The sequence below is a fragment of the Erithacus rubecula genome (genome assembly GCF_903797595.1).
Source record: "Erithacus rubecula genome assembly, chromosome: 14".
In the NCBI taxonomy this organism is placed as follows: Eukaryota; Metazoa; Chordata; class Aves; order Passeriformes; family Muscicapidae; genus Erithacus; species Erithacus rubecula.
The window spans coordinates 14,940,868-14,960,404 of NC_136666.1; the positions used below are offsets into that span (position 1 = coordinate 14,940,868).

General features: G+C 35.7%; 1 protein-coding gene across 2 annotated transcripts in view; it reads left to right on the forward strand.

Moving 5' to 3' along the window:
- Positions 1 to 19,537, forward strand: part of CGNL1 (cingulin like 1) — a 52,347-nt gene that overhangs the window by 11,300 nt on the left and 21,510 nt on the right. For both annotated transcript variants that reach the window (XM_079318083.1, XM_079318084.1), the window contains exons 2-8: positions 2,397 to 3,996; positions 4,512 to 4,606; positions 5,536 to 5,629; positions 6,574 to 6,675; positions 7,061 to 7,209; positions 7,704 to 7,839; positions 9,597 to 9,809. In XM_079318083.1, coding sequence (XP_079174209.1) covers positions 2,416 to 3,996; positions 4,512 to 4,606; positions 5,536 to 5,629; positions 6,574 to 6,675; positions 7,061 to 7,209; positions 7,704 to 7,839; positions 9,597 to 9,809 — 2,370 coding nt within the window. In that variant the 5' untranslated portion in view covers positions 2,397 to 2,415. The remainder of the gene's footprint in view (positions 1 to 2,396; positions 3,997 to 4,511; positions 4,607 to 5,535; positions 5,630 to 6,573; positions 6,676 to 7,060; positions 7,210 to 7,703; positions 7,840 to 9,596; positions 9,810 to 19,537) is intronic.

The window sequence follows — 19,537 nt, forward strand, 5'->3', positions numbered from 1 at the left end:
GTGCAGCAGAATGACTGTAACTGTAATTAATCAATTAACATAGTTTCAGGATTTCCTCAGAAAGGCTGTGTGTGACGAAAGCCAGTAATGCTTTTTCTTTGAATTTAAAAATGCTTACAAAATTGCCAAACCACTTTATTGTGTATTGTAAAACAACTATTTGATATTATGTAGTTCATGTGAATATTACCCAATGCAATTCGGCATCCTATAAAATAGAAATTCCATGCAAAGCCTTCAAATGTTTGAATAGTAGGGTCATCTGTCGTGTTTTCTTGTTGATGTCATGGGAATTTATAAATGTAATCTTTTTTTCACAGTTCCAGAAAGATAAAATGTGTTATTTTAAAAATTGTTTGTTTAGCTCTTTTATTTCTTCAAGGCTTTATCCTTTCGTACAGTAAAATTAAGAGTTTTATTAGTACAATGCATGTGAAGAAGACAAAAACACGTGTTTCTTTATGGTTTTAGAGGCAAATTAAATATATGAATTTAAGGTAGATTATTAACCAAAATATTATTTCCCCTATATAGTAAGGGAGTTGGTGTTTTGCTGTTATTTTTGAGGGGATGGGGGTTGTTTGGGGGTTTTTTCTTGTTATTTAATGTTTTTAGCAACTTTGAACAAGTTTAAAAGCACTGTCCCCCAAACAGACATATTGTAATGTATTGCATATCTATTCCTTGTGCTGATTGATGTAAATATTTTTTATTTTTTGGCTTTTAGATTCATTTTTATGGATTCCCTTTCATACTTTTTTAGTTGTTACCATTGTTGACAAATTCATACAAGCTTTACTCTTTTCATGTGTCTGCTAGTACAGTTTGAAGGTGTAGTGTAACTTTTCATATACTCCTTAGTTTATTTTAGTGGCATTTCTAATCTGGTGGGATTGCTGAGTAGAGAGCTTTTTGTAAAGGTGTTCACATACCCACCCGCTGCAGATGAGTGCTGCCAACTGCTGTAAATCAGGGGTCTCTCTCAAACACTCACATGCAAATGTGCCATGTGAGACTTCAATTTATAAACCTGCTGCTGAGGAGGAGCTGGAGTTGGTTTTTAGGGAGGAAGAGGTTTTTGAGGGGAACTTTCCTTCTAGGAGGAAGAATTGGATGAACATTAGTATACCATGAATATTGAGCCAGGCTTTTTCATTTGCTGTGAGGAAAAGATGAGAACTCTGCTCTTGACTGGAATCTGAGGGAGGTGGTTCATGCTGAGACAGACAAAAGAGTGAAACTGGCTGCAGAGGATTGTTTTTCCATGAGACATCCTGTTGTTTTGGTTTCCTCTTGCTGATTACCATCGCTTAGTGATCTTGGGTTTGTCAGGCTTCAGTGATGACTCAACTCCCTAGTCAGTTCAAAAGTTTATTCCCTCCAGGTTTTGTAGCAGTCTCACAGTCTTGTGTTCAATTCTTTCATAGACACAGCTGATACTGTCACTGCACTGCCTCTGCCTTTAGACAGTTGGCTCATAATCTGCAACAGACAGAAAAGTAAATCTGCCTGCAAACCCTGTTAGCTCTTAGAGAAAGAAAGAATGGCATTTAACAGTAAAAACAGGTAGGGTTGAATTTATGGTTTTCTAGATCGAAACAGTTTTGGCACATATAGACTGGAGTTGGCATTCCCATTGGATCTGAAAAAGGCACTGTCAGCCTTGGAAATTCTAGCAGTGTTTTTCCATTTTTGTTGCTCAGCAAAGTATCTTGTTTTAAAGTAGCAACTGGAGGGTTTTTTTGCTTTGTTTCTCCCTAGCTTGCATTTGGGAGATTGTTAATCTATAGGAAAGTTTATTCTTAGGAGTAACAATGAAGATAATAAATAAAAAGGTTTATTGTCAGATGCCATTAGAAACAAATGTTGTAACCCAAGTACATAAAAACCATAACTCAGAGGAATGAGGACAGTGACCTTCCTTGCAGTGCTGTAGTTATGTGAAACTCATAAAGCCTGAAACTGCCTGGTTGTGTTTTGCTCTCCTGGGCTTATATTTAAATGTTAATATGACTGGTACTAAATGCTGACTTTAAAATGATCATTGGTTTGTGAAGGGTAACAGTCCTCAGTATATATAGTGGAAATATCCAAAAGTCGTGCTTTTATTAAAAAAATTATACCAAAGTTATTTATATTTGATTTGATTCTAAAGCAGTGAACACCTATAATGAAGATAACATTCATAAAATAACTTTACATTGATTCAGAATATGTTAGTCTGACATTTGTCTTTGTATCCCAATGTATTTGCTTTGGGCTTGATAGAGCTTGGATATTGATTTCCCTGCATATTGCCATTAGTCTTCATAGTCACATTGAATGGTAGAATAAAGTAATTAATGAAATAATCTAACTTAAAACAATGACAATTTTGTAATTTTTCTCCTGTTCAGATATAATCCTCTGATAGACATGGAGCCATATTTTACTGGTTTTAAGCACATGCAGCAGAACTATGAAGTCACTCTTGAACTCACAAGTGAAGAGACTCAAAAAACTAAAAATGAGCAGAATTCTAGGACGGGGTCTTATGGTGTCAGCATTAGAGTCCAAGGAATTGATGGACATCCTTACATAGTGCTGAACAATACGGAAGGATGTTTGTCAGAAAATCTTCCTCCTGCTGGAAAAGAACAGCAGGGCATTCCTCAGACTGTAAACAATCCAGCCACAGACTCCAATACTGCTTTTGAGTTGGAGGACAAAATCAGTGAACATACAAAATTTGCTGGAGCACAGCACATGCAACCCTCTATGCCTAAAAAACTGAAGATAACCAATGTGCATGAAAAGGAAAGTGGAATGCCAGATTTTAAAGATGAAACTATGAGATCTTCAAATTTGTTGAATTTTCAAAGACATCCTGAACTTTTGCAGCCTTATGATCCTGAAAAAAATAACTTGAACTTGAATAATTATCAGTCTTCTGTGTGCAGTAAATCTAAGTCTTCTGCAGATGAAAAACCGGAAGCAAAGCCTTGGATTTCCTCATCTAAAATAGTGTCCCTGCAGAAAACAAATATGTACCTTGCAGAGCCAACCAAAGCAAACTCAAAAAAAATGCATCCCAACAGGTCAGTAGAAGATTCAAACAGGCAGTTGCAGGATTGTCCCAGTAGCACCATCAGCCCCAGTGATGTGTGTGTTTCAGAGTCGTTTTCACCTGCAGGAGGATCCCCCTGTGTCAGTCCCACTGCTTATCCTGAGACAAAGAAACCTAGACCAGATGTTCTTCCCTTCCGCAGGCAAGATTCAATGGGGCCAGTATTGAATGACTCCAGGAGATCCTCGTCCTCATCAGCTACTCCCACTTCTGCAAATTCCCTGTACAGGTTTTTACTGGATGACCAAGAGTTTGCCATCTATGCAGACAATGTTAACCGCCATGAGAACAGGAGATACATTCCATTCTTGCCAGGAACTGGTCGTGATATTGACACTGGTTCACTTCCAGGAGTAGATCAGCTAATTGAAAAGTTTGATAAGAAAATTGATGCTCACAGAAGAGGCAGGTCAGGAAAAAGGAACAGAATTCATCCAGATGATCGTAAAAGATCAAGAAGTGTTGATAGTGCCTTGTCGTTAGGACTTGATGTAAATTCAGTTTATTTAGATGAATTTAATAAAAGCTTGGGTAAGTCGACGGAGCACTTGCTGAGACCATCTAAAGTTTGCCTTCACAAGCAGATTTCCAGAGATCAAAATTCACCTTCCAAAGAGAGGAAGATTTCTGCTCGAAGTATTGGAAAACTGCAAATGCCCAATAAAGACCCCCAGAGCAGCAGTTTCAGCTCTTTGCAACACCATAAACAGAACGGAACAGATACAGAGAGTTTGATGGGTAGGTCAGCTACACTCCCAGGGCAGAGTAAGAGAGAGGAAGTTAAAACAGTAACTTCTACTTTGTTGTTGCCAAACCGAATTACAATTACACCTGAATCAGGAGCCAAGAAGATGTCTGTAAAAACATGTTCATCCGTCCCTAGTATACAGGTAATTTTGAATTTAAGCTGTCCTTTGCACTCTAGCTTCTGAAAGCTGCCATATTGTTAATTGTTGTATTTTTCTGGTTTTCATTAGAACAAACTCCCATCATACAATACTTCCAAGTGGGATTGTTCTGGAGAAATGTAAATATAATTTCTTTTCATTGTTGAAAGTGTAGAAAACCTGATTTGTAAAACAACTGATTTTTGCATGGGTAAAGGAAGATGGTGAGGCCAAATAGATTCTTGTAATTGATGTTAATGATTGTTAAGCATAGATGCACTAAAGTAGAATATGAAAATATATGTATGTAAAATCAAGTTGTTTTCTTTTTTCTTTTGGTGTGGAGTATGGTTTCTTACTCCAGTAAACCAGAACTCCAGTGGATCTTTCAGAGCTTCAGATCCTTAGTACGTGAAATTTTTCATTAATAGGGTAGAATGGAGAAGTCCAAATGTACTGTTTGTGTTTACAACTCTTACAGGATTGTTGTCTTTTGACATTTTATATTTATCTTGTAGGCAACTCCTGATCTCTTAAAAGGCCAGCAAGATCTTGCACAGCAAACAAATGAAGAGACTGCCAAGCAGATACTTTACAATTACCTTAAGGAAGGGTCAGTAAACATACGTAACTTTTGGATGGGAGACTGTGTATTTTCTCAGTATTTGTCTTCTGTTACATTTGAAATGTCAAACAGCAAAGTGAAAGCTATAATTAAATGAAATATCTCTTTCACAATTCTGTATCTCAGCTGTGTCCTCTAAGGCATTATCTGATCTCAAAATACCCAGGCTATCAGGACTTACATAAGATATTGCACAGGATATGATTAAATGCACTTGAAACTTGTGCATCTGAATATGGTTTTATGTCTTTTAAATACATCTGGAATTAAACTTAGTATAATATAGAGGTTATTGGGGAATTCAAATAGTACCTCATAGAAATTTAAGCCTTTGGGTTTTTTTAAACAATGAAGGGTTATTTCCTAAGGTTTGACAGAAGCCCTCTTTTTGCTGGGCTTTTAATACTTTTTGCACCTGTAACACTTGGTATTTTCTACTAATAACTTATTGAAAGGTAAAATAAAAGGTTTAATTAATTAAAAATATATGATGCATTTAAATTTCTTTTTATTACTGATATAGCAGGTTCTGGGACCTCTTCAATGTTGTTTTATGGTGCAGTAGTCAGGACTTCTAAAACCTAGAACTAACTACTTCTTATTTCAATATGTCTAAGTAATATACATGCTGAATATCTGTCTTTCCATAGCCACAATGTTACAGAAGAGATTTGCCCTTCAAGAGTTCAGTGGTCTTTTTGGTTTGGTTGGCTTTTTAGAAAACATTTGGAATACAAATTTTTAACTCCTCTCTTTAAAGATTTTAGTAAATCATAGTTAAGATAAGTTCTGATTTATTTGCATTATTTTGGAGTTTTTTTATGGAGGTTTTTAGTTTGGATGGTCTAAATTTGGTTTGATGTTAACAAAATAGTAACTTTGATCCTATCATTGCTTATTTGTATTGTCTATTTTAGAAGTCCTGATAACGATGATGCAACAAAGAGGAAAGTGAACCTGGTTTTTGAGAAAATTCAGACTTTAAAGTCAAGAGCTGCTGGAAAGTCGCAGGTAAAGAATTTTAATTTGTTTTTGCTTGTTTCAAAGTGGCAGAATTCAGGCAGGGCCTGAATAAGAATCTGAATCCCCTAACTAACTAGTAAAAGTCAGTAAGGAGATTCAGATCTTACTTTTATTTGTGTAGAATAATTTGTGTAGGAATATAGATTGATTTTGATGGCATGAGAAGGATTAAATGTTTATTGTTTATTATTTTATCCAGGGTAATAATAAATAAAAAGGATTTTTTTTCATATTCTTCTTAATCTATATAATATATATATAAAATATATGAGATATATCTGAGCCTTTTGAGAAGATTTTAAGTGTAGTTGCTCACAGCACAGTTAACCTTTTTAAGAAATCTCTTAGTATTTCAGGAGTTTGGAGCAATGAAGAAAAATGTTAGGCACATTCACATAAAATTTATTGGGTAAAGATAAAATGCAGAGATAAATGTTAATCATTTGATTGCAGTGAGACATAGCATGAGAGACTTATGTAGCTTTTGTTATTAATGACAGCATTATTTATTTGCAATATACATCCTAGGAAATTACCTAAAAAAGGTATTTGAAAACCTGTCTTAACATATGGGCATGCTTTCCTTTGATGTCTGCTTTGCATAATTAGTGATATCTCAGTAAAATTGTCCCAAAGTACATGATTTTATTCATATGTTGCCTAATTTGAATTTTTCTTTACATTTGTATATTTTCTGTTTTATTGTCAACATGCTTTGAGCAATTACCAAGAAGTTCTATGAAAACCAAATCATGGTTCCTTTGAAAATCATAGCTTGGCCTGATCCATATGAAAAATCCCTGGTGAGCTCAGGCAGTTGATGCTATACTTTGTTGGTCTTGCTTGTAGCTTTCCTTTAGATTAAAAAGTGAGAAACTATTCTCAAAGAACACCTTGGCTTTGTGGGAATAAATGTCTCTATTTAATTGTAGGTTTCAGATTCTTCGGCTGAAGTAAAAGCATTGATGGAACAAAAAGCAGAACTTGAAAGGAAAGTGGAAGAGTTAGAGAAAAAACTGGATCTGGAAATTAGGGTACAGCATTCTAATGTTATAAAGCTTCTGATTATTTCAAATATACTTTTTAAAATAAGTGACGACTGATCCTCCAGCTGAATCCCTTTTGCTTCATATTCTTCTTAATCCGGATATACCTGTGCTTTTTGAGAAGACTTTTTATTTAAAGGGTTGTTGGTCACAGCATGGTTACCCTTTGTAACAAATCTGTTCTTAGTATTTGAGGAGTTTGGATCAGTGAATAGAAGTGTTAAGCACATGCATAAAGCACTTCTTAAGTATCTGCTAAGGTTAATGTTAATCTGTTGATTGCAGTGAGACAGGCATGGGCTGAGAGATAAACTGTGTTAAAGATGTAGCTGCTCTCTATTATTTTGCTTAACTTTTGATGTTCAAAATTCAGAATCAGCAAAATTCCAAAGACGAGAGAGATGCTACACGAGCAAGTCTGAAAGATCTTCAGTTGCAGCTTGATCAAAGTATATGTGAAAAGGAGGCCTTAAAAAAGCAGCTGGAAGAAAATGAGAAGGAACTCAGGCAAAACCTGGAGGAGTGAGTTAATTCTAGCAAAGTTATTATTGAAATTTGTACCTTTTCTTAAACCCTTTAGATGAGAAGTACCTGTGTCTCCAGAATAGGTTTATAGAACCAGACAAGTGACATTTGTTACTGTAGGAAATGTTAAGACTATTTAAGAGTCATGTCTTTAGAATATCTCGAAGGAAGAGAAAGATTGCTGAATTTATAATCTTCCTCTTATTGCAAATTGCTTTTAATATTTCACAGTCAAAATATATAGTTCAAATCTTTGAAATGTGGAAACACTTGAATAACTAGAGTACCAGGTCTAAAATAAAATACACCTCCCCACTTAAACACCTAGTTAGAAGATTCCTCATTTTTACCCCTCTGACATTTAATTTTTTTGCCTCATTATATCCCATTCTCCTGTGGGAGAATGTGAGAATGTGTGTCTTTTTAGTACTTGAGTGAACAAATTAGTATTTCTATAAATTAAAAATTCCTGTCTGATTTTTACTGATGAGGCTTTTTCAAGTGAAGATGGAGCAGGAAAAACACCAGACTGAGATCAGAGATCTTCAGGACCAGCTCTCCGAGATGCATGATGAGCTGGATAATGCAAAACACACCGATGAAGGGGAGAAAGAGATTCTGATTGAGGTTAGTTATGAAGGATCAGAAAAATTGCATGAAAAGAGACTAAGATACTGATGCAAGCACACCATGCCTTTGCTTTTCCTCTGCTTTTAATCTAAAACAATATGTCATTAGGTGACTTAAGAAAGCATGTTATGATAGCAACATTAAATAGTGACTAAAAGGAATAGGGAGTGTAAGTACCATTTTTTTATGGAGCAGGAGAGCAGATATCTTAAAGGCTGACAGATAGATGAGTTATCCACTAATATCAGATAATAATCTCAGTTTTAGCAATTAGGAGTTGAGGTCAGGGCAGGGAAGATCAGTTTACAGAAGATGTATATATTATCAAAACTAAATGAGATTCAGCTAAGAAAATTAAAAACTCAACAAAGCAGTCTCTGAATTGTTGTCTTTCAACTGGTGGGACCAGGGAGAGAAGGGATGAGTCTGGAGAGGAACAAAAGAGTTACAGGGTTTCTGTCACCTTGGGATGAAAGAGGAATTGCCTGTATCCCTGGTTATACTAATATACTGATGATGAAATAGAGAACACAGGTTATTAAATTTGTTGATAAGGATGTGTAAGAGTATCAGTGCAGAAATATTAAAGATGATTGCAAGCAAGATCTGCTGAGTTGAATAACTACCTTGTTTTGTATGGGTAAGATTTGATTACTCTTAAAGGCTGAATTAAGTCTCAGGCACTGTAATTGAAAGTTGAACATATGTAGGAGAATATCAGAAATGATGATGATAGTACTGAAAAACATTACCTTTGTAGACAGACTTCAATCTGAATGGAGAAGTGAGGGAAGAGTCAAAAACACATCTTACAGAATGTTGCTGTAAAGGTGGTAGTGATCAATTTTTCTATGTTATGTGGAGATAGAGTAAGAAATGAGAGATTTAGCTCCAGAGATTTAAAGAAAGTGTTAGAAAAATTTTCTATTAATACTCATAATTAAACAGAGGAAGGTGATGTCTGGGATAGTGGTAGGATCCCTTCCATTGTAAGCTTTTAATGGCAGTGTAGGTGATATGTGTCAGGAGTGGTTTAGATGTATTGGTCCTCCTTCTGTGCAGGGAAGTTTGCATTCTCTTTGGAAGTACAATTATTCACAGCTGGAGAAATACCAGATTAGAGAATTCTTGAAGAGGTACATTTTTGATCGTTTCTGTTATTCTGTGTTTTTGTATGCATCTTTAGTCTTCAGATTCACTGACTCTCCAGTTCCTTCCCAATGATTTGGAGAGGGGAGATTACTTTAAGGGTTACCCTGGTGGGAGGAGGAAGAGTGTGATCATGGACTTAGTTGTGAAGCACTTGTTTTGTCTTCAGCACTTGAAGAAGCAACTTTATTTATTCTTTCCAGCAGAAAAGAAAGCAAAGACTTATCACTGACTTTGTTTCTCTTGCAAATGGGGGAAAAATGCTTTGTCTTTGTTCTTATCTACCTCATTTCTGCTGAAAGCACAACATAAGAGAGACTCCTGCATTATTTGCTGATTGCACAACATGCACCATTAAAATCTTTTGATAGTTTTGTTACATCAGATGTGTTGACCTATTATATAAAACATCAGCTATATGTTATACTTCTAATAATATTTGGGCTAAACAAATTTTTAGCTTTCTATAAAAGCTGTTAAAAATATGTCAGTCATATGAAACAACGTTGTCCTTGGGGAGCTTATATGCTTTCTATCTGTGAGACATAAACAGAACATCCACAGGGGCTGTTTGACACACAGCTGTGTTTAATTTTGGGCTTTAGGAGCTGATGCAAATGAAGCAGGATCTGCAAGAAGTGTTAATAGCAAAAGATCAACAAGAAGAGATTTTGAGGAAGAGAGAGAGAGAACTCACAGCTTTGAAAGGAGCACTTAAAGAAGAAGTTTCCAGCCATGATACAGAGATGGATAAACTTAAAGAGCAACATGATAAAGAATTGCTGGATCTTCGACAGAGCCTGGAGAAAGCAACAGAGGTACATAGTGCTAACAATTACCTCCACAGGGACAGATCCTACCTCTCTCAGATGCTGTATACCAGATGCTTTCTGATACTGCTATTTTCTTAGGAAAATAGGCACAGATTTAGGCCAGGAGATTGTTGGTTGCTGAGAATAAGTTTTATTTCATATACAACTAATATTTTGATTGTTTATCACAGCTGAAGTTGTGGTACTTTCTTCTAGCACTTATTTACTGCATTTGCTTAATTGCAAGCTTTGAGGGAGAATAGATGGCAGTATAGTGGAGAGAACCATTTGCTTGTCCTAGGTTAAACAGAATCACCAAAACCTTGAGTATGCCCTTGAAGAGCACCAATGTGCTTTGCCAGTCATATTGTTGAAAATAACTTCTAGCAGTTCTCTGCAGTCCTTGCAGCCCACTGTTCCTACATTCAGCTTCTTGTTCTCTGGCTCCATTCAACTTCTCAATATCAGTGTGGGGTTTTGTGTTTTATTTTGTGTCCTTTTCTTGAACTTAAGCTTGTTTACTGAATGGTCAAAGGAGTGTGAGCACAAGGAAACAGCAGGGGTTTGGGTGTTTTGAATCAGACAGGAAGAAAACAGAACTGAAGGAATTGTCTCTTCCAGCATCAGCAGGAAGTCTTTGTGAGAGGGAGAATAGGAACAGGTTTGAGATGTGTGTATTTGTTATTGTTTTCCAAAATATGTCCTTTGTGAAATTTTCTTTGTAGAGATAGCAGGTAGGAACATATTGAAGGACTTTTTTTGGTATGGGGTCACTTCTCTTAAAGTTTTGAGCATTCTTTTTACAGTGACAGCTTTTTGTATCTTTTCTGTATTCCCTCATTTTATTTCTCAAATGTTGGAGAAAATTTCTGCAGGCAAACCGTGCCTGGCAAATATGTCAGAACTGTAAGGCCCAGTTTTATGCTTAGAAATATCCATGCAAATTAATGTATGTTACCTACATTGGTCTTAGGTGGGTTGTAGTTATCCTGCTGATCATGACCTAAAACGTGGCACAGAACTGAGGGAAAATTAAGCTTGAAGCTAGAAAGAAGTTTCCAAAGCTTTATGTGCTCTATGAGCAAAGTAGGAGCTCATATGGAAGATGCTGGATAGGTGTTGTAATGTTGAATCCTGACAAAAGGTTATCCTTTTAAGGGTTTTAAATGTGCAATTTTCTTCAGAGGTTAGCAAATTCTGTAAATGCTGGTTTGCTTTTGCAGCCCAGGACTTGAGATTGTTCGGCTTTGCTTAAATGTGTTGTTTCTCTTTGTTTTACATCATCATGAAGATATTTGACTTGTCTGAGCTGCATGAACTGAATTATTTTTTTTCTTTGAGAGAAAAGTAGAACATTTAAATTATCATTTTTTATTACACAGTAATTGTAGTGACAGCTCAACCTCAGTGAACCATCTTTCAAAGTTAGTGCATGGTAATTTACTGTATTTCAATTATGGAACTGTAATTACGACTGACAAGAAATGAAAGAGTAGTCTGTTTGGCATAACAATAACACAGTCTGGGAAATGGCTCTATGACTGGGTTGCTGTGGCTTAGAGATATTTATAAATAGCATTTATTTGCTTGCATGACATAGTCTAACTAATGGTAAATTTAATAAGAGGTTCAAAAGTGAAATTTATTTCATTAATGTTGGTCTAAGTACCAGTTCTCATCCCATTTGAGTTGAAAATTTTGTATTTATTTGAAGCAAAATTTTAACCGTGTTTAATTGGAAGGTGATGTTTTCTTTAGTTTCTTTTTTTTTTTTTAAATCTTGCTAGTATTTGTACTCAATGATTTCTTGAAGCACAGCATTATCTTTATGCCTGCTGGCTGAGATTAGTTGTTGAGTTGATATATCATTTATCAGGAAAGTATAACCATTCTCTGCAGGAAATTTCCTGACTGATCTACTGTGATCTTATATATATTGTGAATTATTTGGTTTATAATTAATCTGAAATACCCAGGAGACATATACAATTGAAGCTATTTGGTCTGATTGTTGTTTTGTTTTGTTGTTTTTTCTTACTGCAAGGTGGAAAAATTTATACCTGATGGCAGGACACAAGAAACCTACATCAATGATTAGTGGGAAGGGCCATTCTGTTGTGTTTGAAGACACAGGGGAAAACAGGAGAGTAAATGCTGTAATAGTGGTTTGTCATACAAGAAATGTGGATACAGATGTTTGATAGATCAGGTTATATGAGGACCTCTATATACAAGAGTGTTTGTACTTTTGTTGCTTCTAAATCATCCAGGGTGGTACAATGAATAAAGGTATTTTGTGATATATATAGACTGTTAAGGAAGTTTTTGCATGGAGAAAGGAAGTAGTTTTTATGCTAGTGTTAAATCAACAGAATTTTCATCTGCTGGAGGCATCAGATAGGTTGGCAAGTAATGTGCAGTGTATTTAGTCTGTGTAATTAGAATGCACATAGATCTGTTTGCAAATAATGTTAGAAACATACTCAAGGTTATCCAATAGAAGAACAGAGCAGGATTGTTAGTGAGCCTGAGAACAGAATCATAATGACAAACATGGTGCTAGTTTGGGTTTTTTTGTTGGGTTTTTATTGTTGTCATCTGATTTCTGTTTTTTTGAATAGAGAATTTTAAATAAAGTCACAGGTATTAAGATATTTTTCTTTGCTACAATTTACTTTTTAAACTTATTTTTGTGTTATGCCTTTTGCTTGTGGTGGTCTTGAGATGGCTGTGACTGTTCTTGGCTTCATTGTTTGTTTATTGAGACTGAGACCAGATTCTTTCCATTTAACAATAGTTAAAGTTTTACTCTTCCATAACATACCTCTGTGGGATAATAATTGCCTTTAATTTAATAATAAATTTAAAAATAAGTGTCTTTCTGATTAAAGACAGATTTCTCCATAACTCAAGTGCTCGAACAGATTAATATGAATTCTACTCCTGTTTTTAATGCCATAGAAAAATACATATTATTTAATCTGACTCTACAACACAACTGTCCAGAATTGTACTAATTTAACCATAAATTCTCTGTCACTGTAGAAGTGGTTCCACTATTTCAGTAAAATTTGGAAATAGCTTTTGGAATGTAATGATGCAGGTGAAAGGTTGTAGCATATTGCAACTAGTACTGTTCAAATTCCACTGAAATTGAATCAGCTCAGGAGGGCAGTTGCAAACTGCACAACACTTACATCTGTATTTAGAGAAGCTGCCTGAACAAATGATGTTGTTCAGAAAAAGCTGTAATCATCACGTTAGGAAGAGGCTTATCTAAGCCTGACCTTGACTGATTTATTTGGCATGTCATATGTCTGACCTTGTTCTCAGAAAGATAAAACAGACACTCAGAGCTGATTAATTTATCAACACATTTAAGAATGCAATGAAGCTGGTGATCATGTTGCCATTAACACATGTATGTGTTGCATGGTTATGTTTTGATTAAAGAGAAGAAGGAATTTTACCAGACCAAATGTAGGAACAGCAAAAGACAATGGTTACCTTCTGCACATCTTATGAACTAAAATGGTCCTCTTTTAAGATAAAAAAATATAAATCTCTGGATATTATATGTGAGGAGCTTTGGTTTTGGTTTTTTTCCCATCTTGTTAATTTAGATGAATCTAACACAAACTGTAAAGAGCTCTAAAATGAAAAGTAACTGTCAAATCTTTTTCTACTTAACCTGATAATATGATATGTCTTCCTAAAAGCTAATAAAAATCTCCCCCATAGAGCAGAAACTTAAAAACTGGTTAAGCATTCCAAGTGATGCTTAGATATACTCTGTATGCCTTTTTAAATGTAAATGACTTGGAATTAATAGTTGAAATGTAAAATGAAACATAACTAAATCTAATATATTGTGAGAATCTATTTTGGAATAATACTGTACAGTGAACAGTGGTTACCCAAGTTACCAGGGAAAAGTGAAGATATAAGTGTGGAGCATTGCAAAGCCACTTTAGTACTTTAAATGATGTAATGTATGTAACTGTAAAATTATATATATATATATATCCAGGAAAAAAACAATAGGATCCTGCTACTTTATTCTGCTGTAAAGTGAAATCTTGGGGCTATAATAAAACATGCTAAAAACCCATGGTCTTGATAGCAGTAAAAGAAACAAATGATATAATAGGCATTAATTGGGCATGGGACCATCGTTATGTGCTCTTATCCGTACATCCATAACTCATCTGAATCTGCCTTCTGAATGCTGTGCCTGAGGCTGATGTGTTCACCTCAAGCTAGATACACAACTACTGAAAAAGATTTAGAGAAGGTCATCTAGGATTTAAAATGTCACTGGTGGGTATTTTCTTTCCTCTGCCCTCCTGAGGCAGCTTTTGACATGTTGCAATAACACTCTTTGTTTCAGTTCTAGAAGCTGGTTGGTAACAGGTCTGAACTGTGTACAGAGTCTAATGGTGGAGAGACTGGTCCAAGTCAATGTTTCATCTTTCATGAAATAACCCCTCTTCCCCTTTCATTTCATGCCCTCTTTAACAGCCTTCTAAAAGGCTGTTAAGATCTGATTGATTTCACAGTGGTACAAACACAGATGGAGTGGGGAAAGGAGAGGGAGGGTGCACAGACAGAAGTGTGATGGTGGAAGGAAAGCTGCAGGCACTCCTAAATAGGTATCATTATCAGAAACACCTATTTTACAACTATATATGAAAAATTTGGGAGACAGATTTGATTTGTTTTGTCTGACATATCTGTTCTGTGTGTGGAAAGGTTGGTAATAGTGTAATGAATGTTTTAAGGACCCATTTGATGAAGTACCAAAAAAATTATGGAATATTAGTGTTGTCAACAAGAATGTAATATGTGCCTCTGAAGCACTCTGAATATGTAACTTAATGACTGTGGCTTTAAGTTCCACCTCCTAAAATCCTTTCTTTCTATGCAGTTCAGTCCTCCATTTATTTGGTAGGTGCATGTGGAGGTTTGGGTGCAGACAGTACTGTGAAACTACAGCTGAATGGGTTTTATGCTGTATGGAGAGTCAGGAAAGCCTCTCAGCAAAACTGTCCTGCAAAGTTCTCTTTGAGTTGGATTCAACCACATCTATAGGTTAATAAAAAAATATTTATCTGTAATAGTAATTTAACTATTGTCTACATTCCTAGGATTATTTCTGTAAATCTGGGTTGGGAAGGGGATTGTTTGTGTGATTTTTCATTTTCTTTGTTTCTGAAGCTTTGCAAGAGATTGTACAGCCAGTTTCTTCTTTAGTGCCTTCAGGAGGATCTCTAATCCTTGTTAGCAGAAGCCAGTTTATGTATTCAGGTGGTTTGTCTCGTGACAGTATATGTGTGTTTGTGTATGGATGGGAAGTGTTTGACTCTGTCAAACAGGAGGGTGCAATGTGAACACAGAGTTAGTTAATATTTTACTCCAGTCTATCCAACAACTTCTGACCTTCAAAAGACTGTTAGTATAAGCCAATCTGAGTGTGTCATGATACATAGCCAGGGGGATAATATGACATTGATGCAGGTACTGGTTAAGAGGTTAATACTTTCCTGGCCCTGGATTTTATAACTTATATAAATGTTAGGTCATGCCTAAATTGGAAAAAATTGTTTAACATGCTCTGTGTAAAAGAGCGTTGAATTCTTAGTCTTCAAATGTAGGTGTTTAAATCTTTCATTACATCTCATAAATGAAAACCTAAATAGTTTTGGAAATAATATTAAGGATAATATTAATAATAATATTAATATTTGAAGCAGTGAAAATGACCTTGTAAGAAAACAAATCTTTTTTCTAAACTGTCACCAGTGAATTTTTAATGTAGAGTTAGTAGAGTGGCTGTAGCTGAAATGAAATGAGAGGCCAGTCTGACTTGCTTGTAAATTTTTGCACTTGATTACTGAATAATCTCTTGAAGTACAGCAGAGAATTTAAGCTAGTTGCAGTATACCTTGCTAAGAGAGGAAAAAAACCACTGACCCTTTTAATAGGTAACTAATAATAGTTAACTTCCAAAGGCATAGCCATGTGTTAAAGTTGGCTAGGCCTCAGTTTGAGATGCTGGGAAGAATTAATATAATCAGTGTCAGGTTGAAAAGCAGTAAGTCCAGCCATTTAGGCTTTTTTTTCCAGAAGTTTTGTTGTTTTTGTTGTTACCTTTTTTTGGGGAATAGGTAGTATGGGTTGGGTGTAGAATGGTTTGAGGTTTTTTTTTTTTTTCTTTCTTTGAAAGTCACCTGCATGTTATGTAAGGAAATCAATGTCTAGTTTTATTTAAACTCTTTTGTTTATATACAAAAAGAAGAGGAAAAGACAGTAGGAAGATATGTGATATCTCCATCACTGCTACCCTCTCTGGATCATCTGAGGGAGCTGGGCAGATATGAATCCCCAAAGCCACATGAAACTTCTTACATGTAGTGTAAGGAGTTAAACTAGTCCAGCATCAACCTAAACAGGTGGCCCATGAGTCTTCAGAGCTGGTTTCAACAGGCAGGTGTAGTGTTCTACATCAGGAATAGAATGAAGTGAGCAGCAACACCATTTCCCTTTCTCAGAATATTTTGGAAGATTATCCTGTAGTTTACTTAGATTGCACAATTATGAATATGAAATAAAAAGTTGAAAATCTGTTACTTCCATTAAAAACTCCAGTTGGTGCCCCAGCTAATTTTGAAATGGAGATATATTTTCAAGTATGGCTGTTAAAGAGCAAACAGTGAATTGGTTGAAATAGTTTTCACAGAATAACAGAATCAAGAGATTGGGTCTCCACTATGAGTGAACACCACAATGTCAGCTGGACCACAGCACCAAGTGCTACATCCAGTCTTTTCCTTAAACACCTTCAGGGACAGTGACTCCACCACCTTCCTGGACAACCAGTTCCAGTATCTAATCATGAAGGCTGAGAAGAAATTCTTCCTAATGTCAAACCTAAACCTCCTCTGGTGCAGCTTGAGGCCACATCCGCCTGTCCTGTCTCCTGGGAGAAGGCACTGAGCCCCAACCAGCTACACCCTCCTGTCAGGGGGTTGTAGAGAGAGATAAGGTCACCCCTGAGCCTCTCCTTCTCCAGGCTGAGCCCCACAGCTCCCCTCATCCACTCTTCATCACACTTCTGGTCAAGACCCTTCCCTAGCTCTGCCCTTCTCTGGACCAGCTTCAGCCCCTGTGTCCTTCCTGGATTGGGGAGCTCAGAACTGGACATGCAATTCCTGATATTCAGTTGAATTGGATTCTGAAAAAAAATGTAAAGGGTTTTAGAAATATTTGCTGATTTTTGTCTGATAAACATTGTATTTAGCCAAAATGTAATGATTCTAATACATGGCAAATGAAATATTTAACTTTCACACACTTTAAGTCTTCCTTTATTTTGTAAAAGAACTCTAAGGATCCCATAGTGTGTAGTCACTGCCAAAGGGGAGTTTCACCAGCTAAAACACTGAAGTCAGCCAAAACTATTTTTTAATGATCAGTTACACAACCTCTCTCATGTCTTTGCCAGTGCTGAGGGTGTGGTAAAAAAAAAAAAGGTGTGGAACCACAGAATAATTTCTGCATTCCTATCCAAAAGTATTTTTTTTTCTGTGTTCAGGTTGCAACTAAACATTTCATTTGCTTCTCAAGGACCTTGATGGTTGTTCTGTCCAGTTTCATTTGGTTTATGCAATAATGAGTGGTGGGATAGATTTTTGTTGCCTTTTGTGCTATCTGTTCACTGCTTGCAACAAAGTTCAGAGTTGAATACTGTATAAATATATTTACTTTACTGAGATTTCTGCAACAGAGGTGTTGAAACAATATTTATTGTTTTATTTTAACTTGATCTTGACTAAATTTGCTAAAAACTACTTCTGGATACATATATAAGTATATAGAAGGACACAAACCCAAGCTTTATTAGATTAATTTCTTGTTACACAAAACACTTGAAAGGAGCAGATTTGAAGGTGAGGAAAATGTATTTTACTGCTGATGTTCCCTTATGTTCCACAGGCTTAGAGCTGAAAACCAAATGCCACATGCATATAAACTCCAGCTGTGACTGTGTGGCTCAGATAAGCAGACTTATGCTTGGTAAAACTTTATTGATCAGGTGTACATACCAAACAAAAAAATACACACACATATATATGTATGTAAATATAGTGCATGCATTCCCTCACTTTCTTCTCATCTGTTAGGAGTTAAATGGAGCTTGTACATACTATTAAAAACATCTGGAGAAAGAATTATAGACATTTTTTCTTAACAGACCTGCCATCTAAGAAATGTTATTCCCTATGTTAAATACAGTAAGAGGTAGAGAGATCAGTGTTGAGAGGATCCTTTGGTTGTGCATGTCCAAACTAAAGTACCTAGGTTCACTTTGGGCTACAATTTTTGCTGGCTTCAGTTGTGATTGTGTGCTCACATCTATGGAAAGCAAACCCCAGTGTCTCAAACACCAGTGAAGTGAAGGAACATGTAGTTATTGATCCTCTGGAAAAGTTTGGATGGGTGACTTGCCTGGGGGGGTCTTTGGCAGAGACAACAACAGACTCCAGATTCTCTAGGGCTGGTTTTGGGTACCTTACCTGTAAAATTGCCCTTTTTCTTTATTGCCTCACTCATTTCTGCTGTAAACTCTTGACTTCTCAAGCTAATTGAGTAATCCTTTAAGCTTTAGTATTAAAATGTATGAGAGCTATTAAAAAGTCAGTGGTTATTGAACACCATGAATTATTTTCTGCCATGTATGATCTATTTTTGTGGTCAGAAACTGATTTTTTATTCAGTGTATCTTTCTTTTAGGATTTGATAACTTGTTTTATTTGGTTTGAGTCCACTGCTGGACTAATAAGTAGTTACTGCCTGTGTACTTGGCACAATGACAACACCAGAATGCAGAAGCTTATCTTCAGTCAGTCACAGAGGACTTTGTATTGTGGGAATTTCTCTGTACAACTGTGTTTTCTTTCTTCTAGACAAGCTTTTTTTTCTTTATTCCCAGCTTTTTCCAGAAATGCATAACCCATTTCCAGCTCCTTTTTTCTAAGCTCTGTAGTTTAATTTTGCTTATAAGGCTTACACAGTCTTAACCAGGAGTTTAAACATGATCAAATTTGAGAAAGTATAATGAAATATTCAGTGGATTCGAAGGTAATAAATAAGAAGGTGATATGAGTGTGGTTAAGAAGTCTTCAAATGGTGTGGTTATTAAGAGAAAGCTATTGTTCCTTCAGAGATTGAGAGGATGAGTATCTGAATGTAAAACAGTCCAAATGTAGGGACTAGAAGGCACAGGATGGCCTGGAAGACAGAACCAGGACAGGCAGATTGAAAGGAAAGACAAAACAAATACAAATAAACAAGCATAATAAGCAAAATGCTATAGGGTATTTACTTGCATAGATATAATTCTATAATACAATGCAGTAAATAGTAACAGTTAGGAAACTGGTTTACTAAAACATGCTGCCACAACTACTAAGTGTGACTAAAAAGAAATAAACATTTTCTATATCATGGGGAACAAACTGCAAAATTGGAATTCACATATGTTAATTTTAAGATCCAAAAGAGCCCACTTCAATTTTTTATAAAATTACCCCCCTATCCTTCTGTTTTTTGAGAGGCTTGAATTTTTGAAGAGGTATTTCGTTCTTTTTTTTTTCCTTAGTATGGCAAATATGTCTGAATATACAGTATTTCATTCCAGGTTTTGTTGACAAAAATCTTGTTTAACCAGTTTT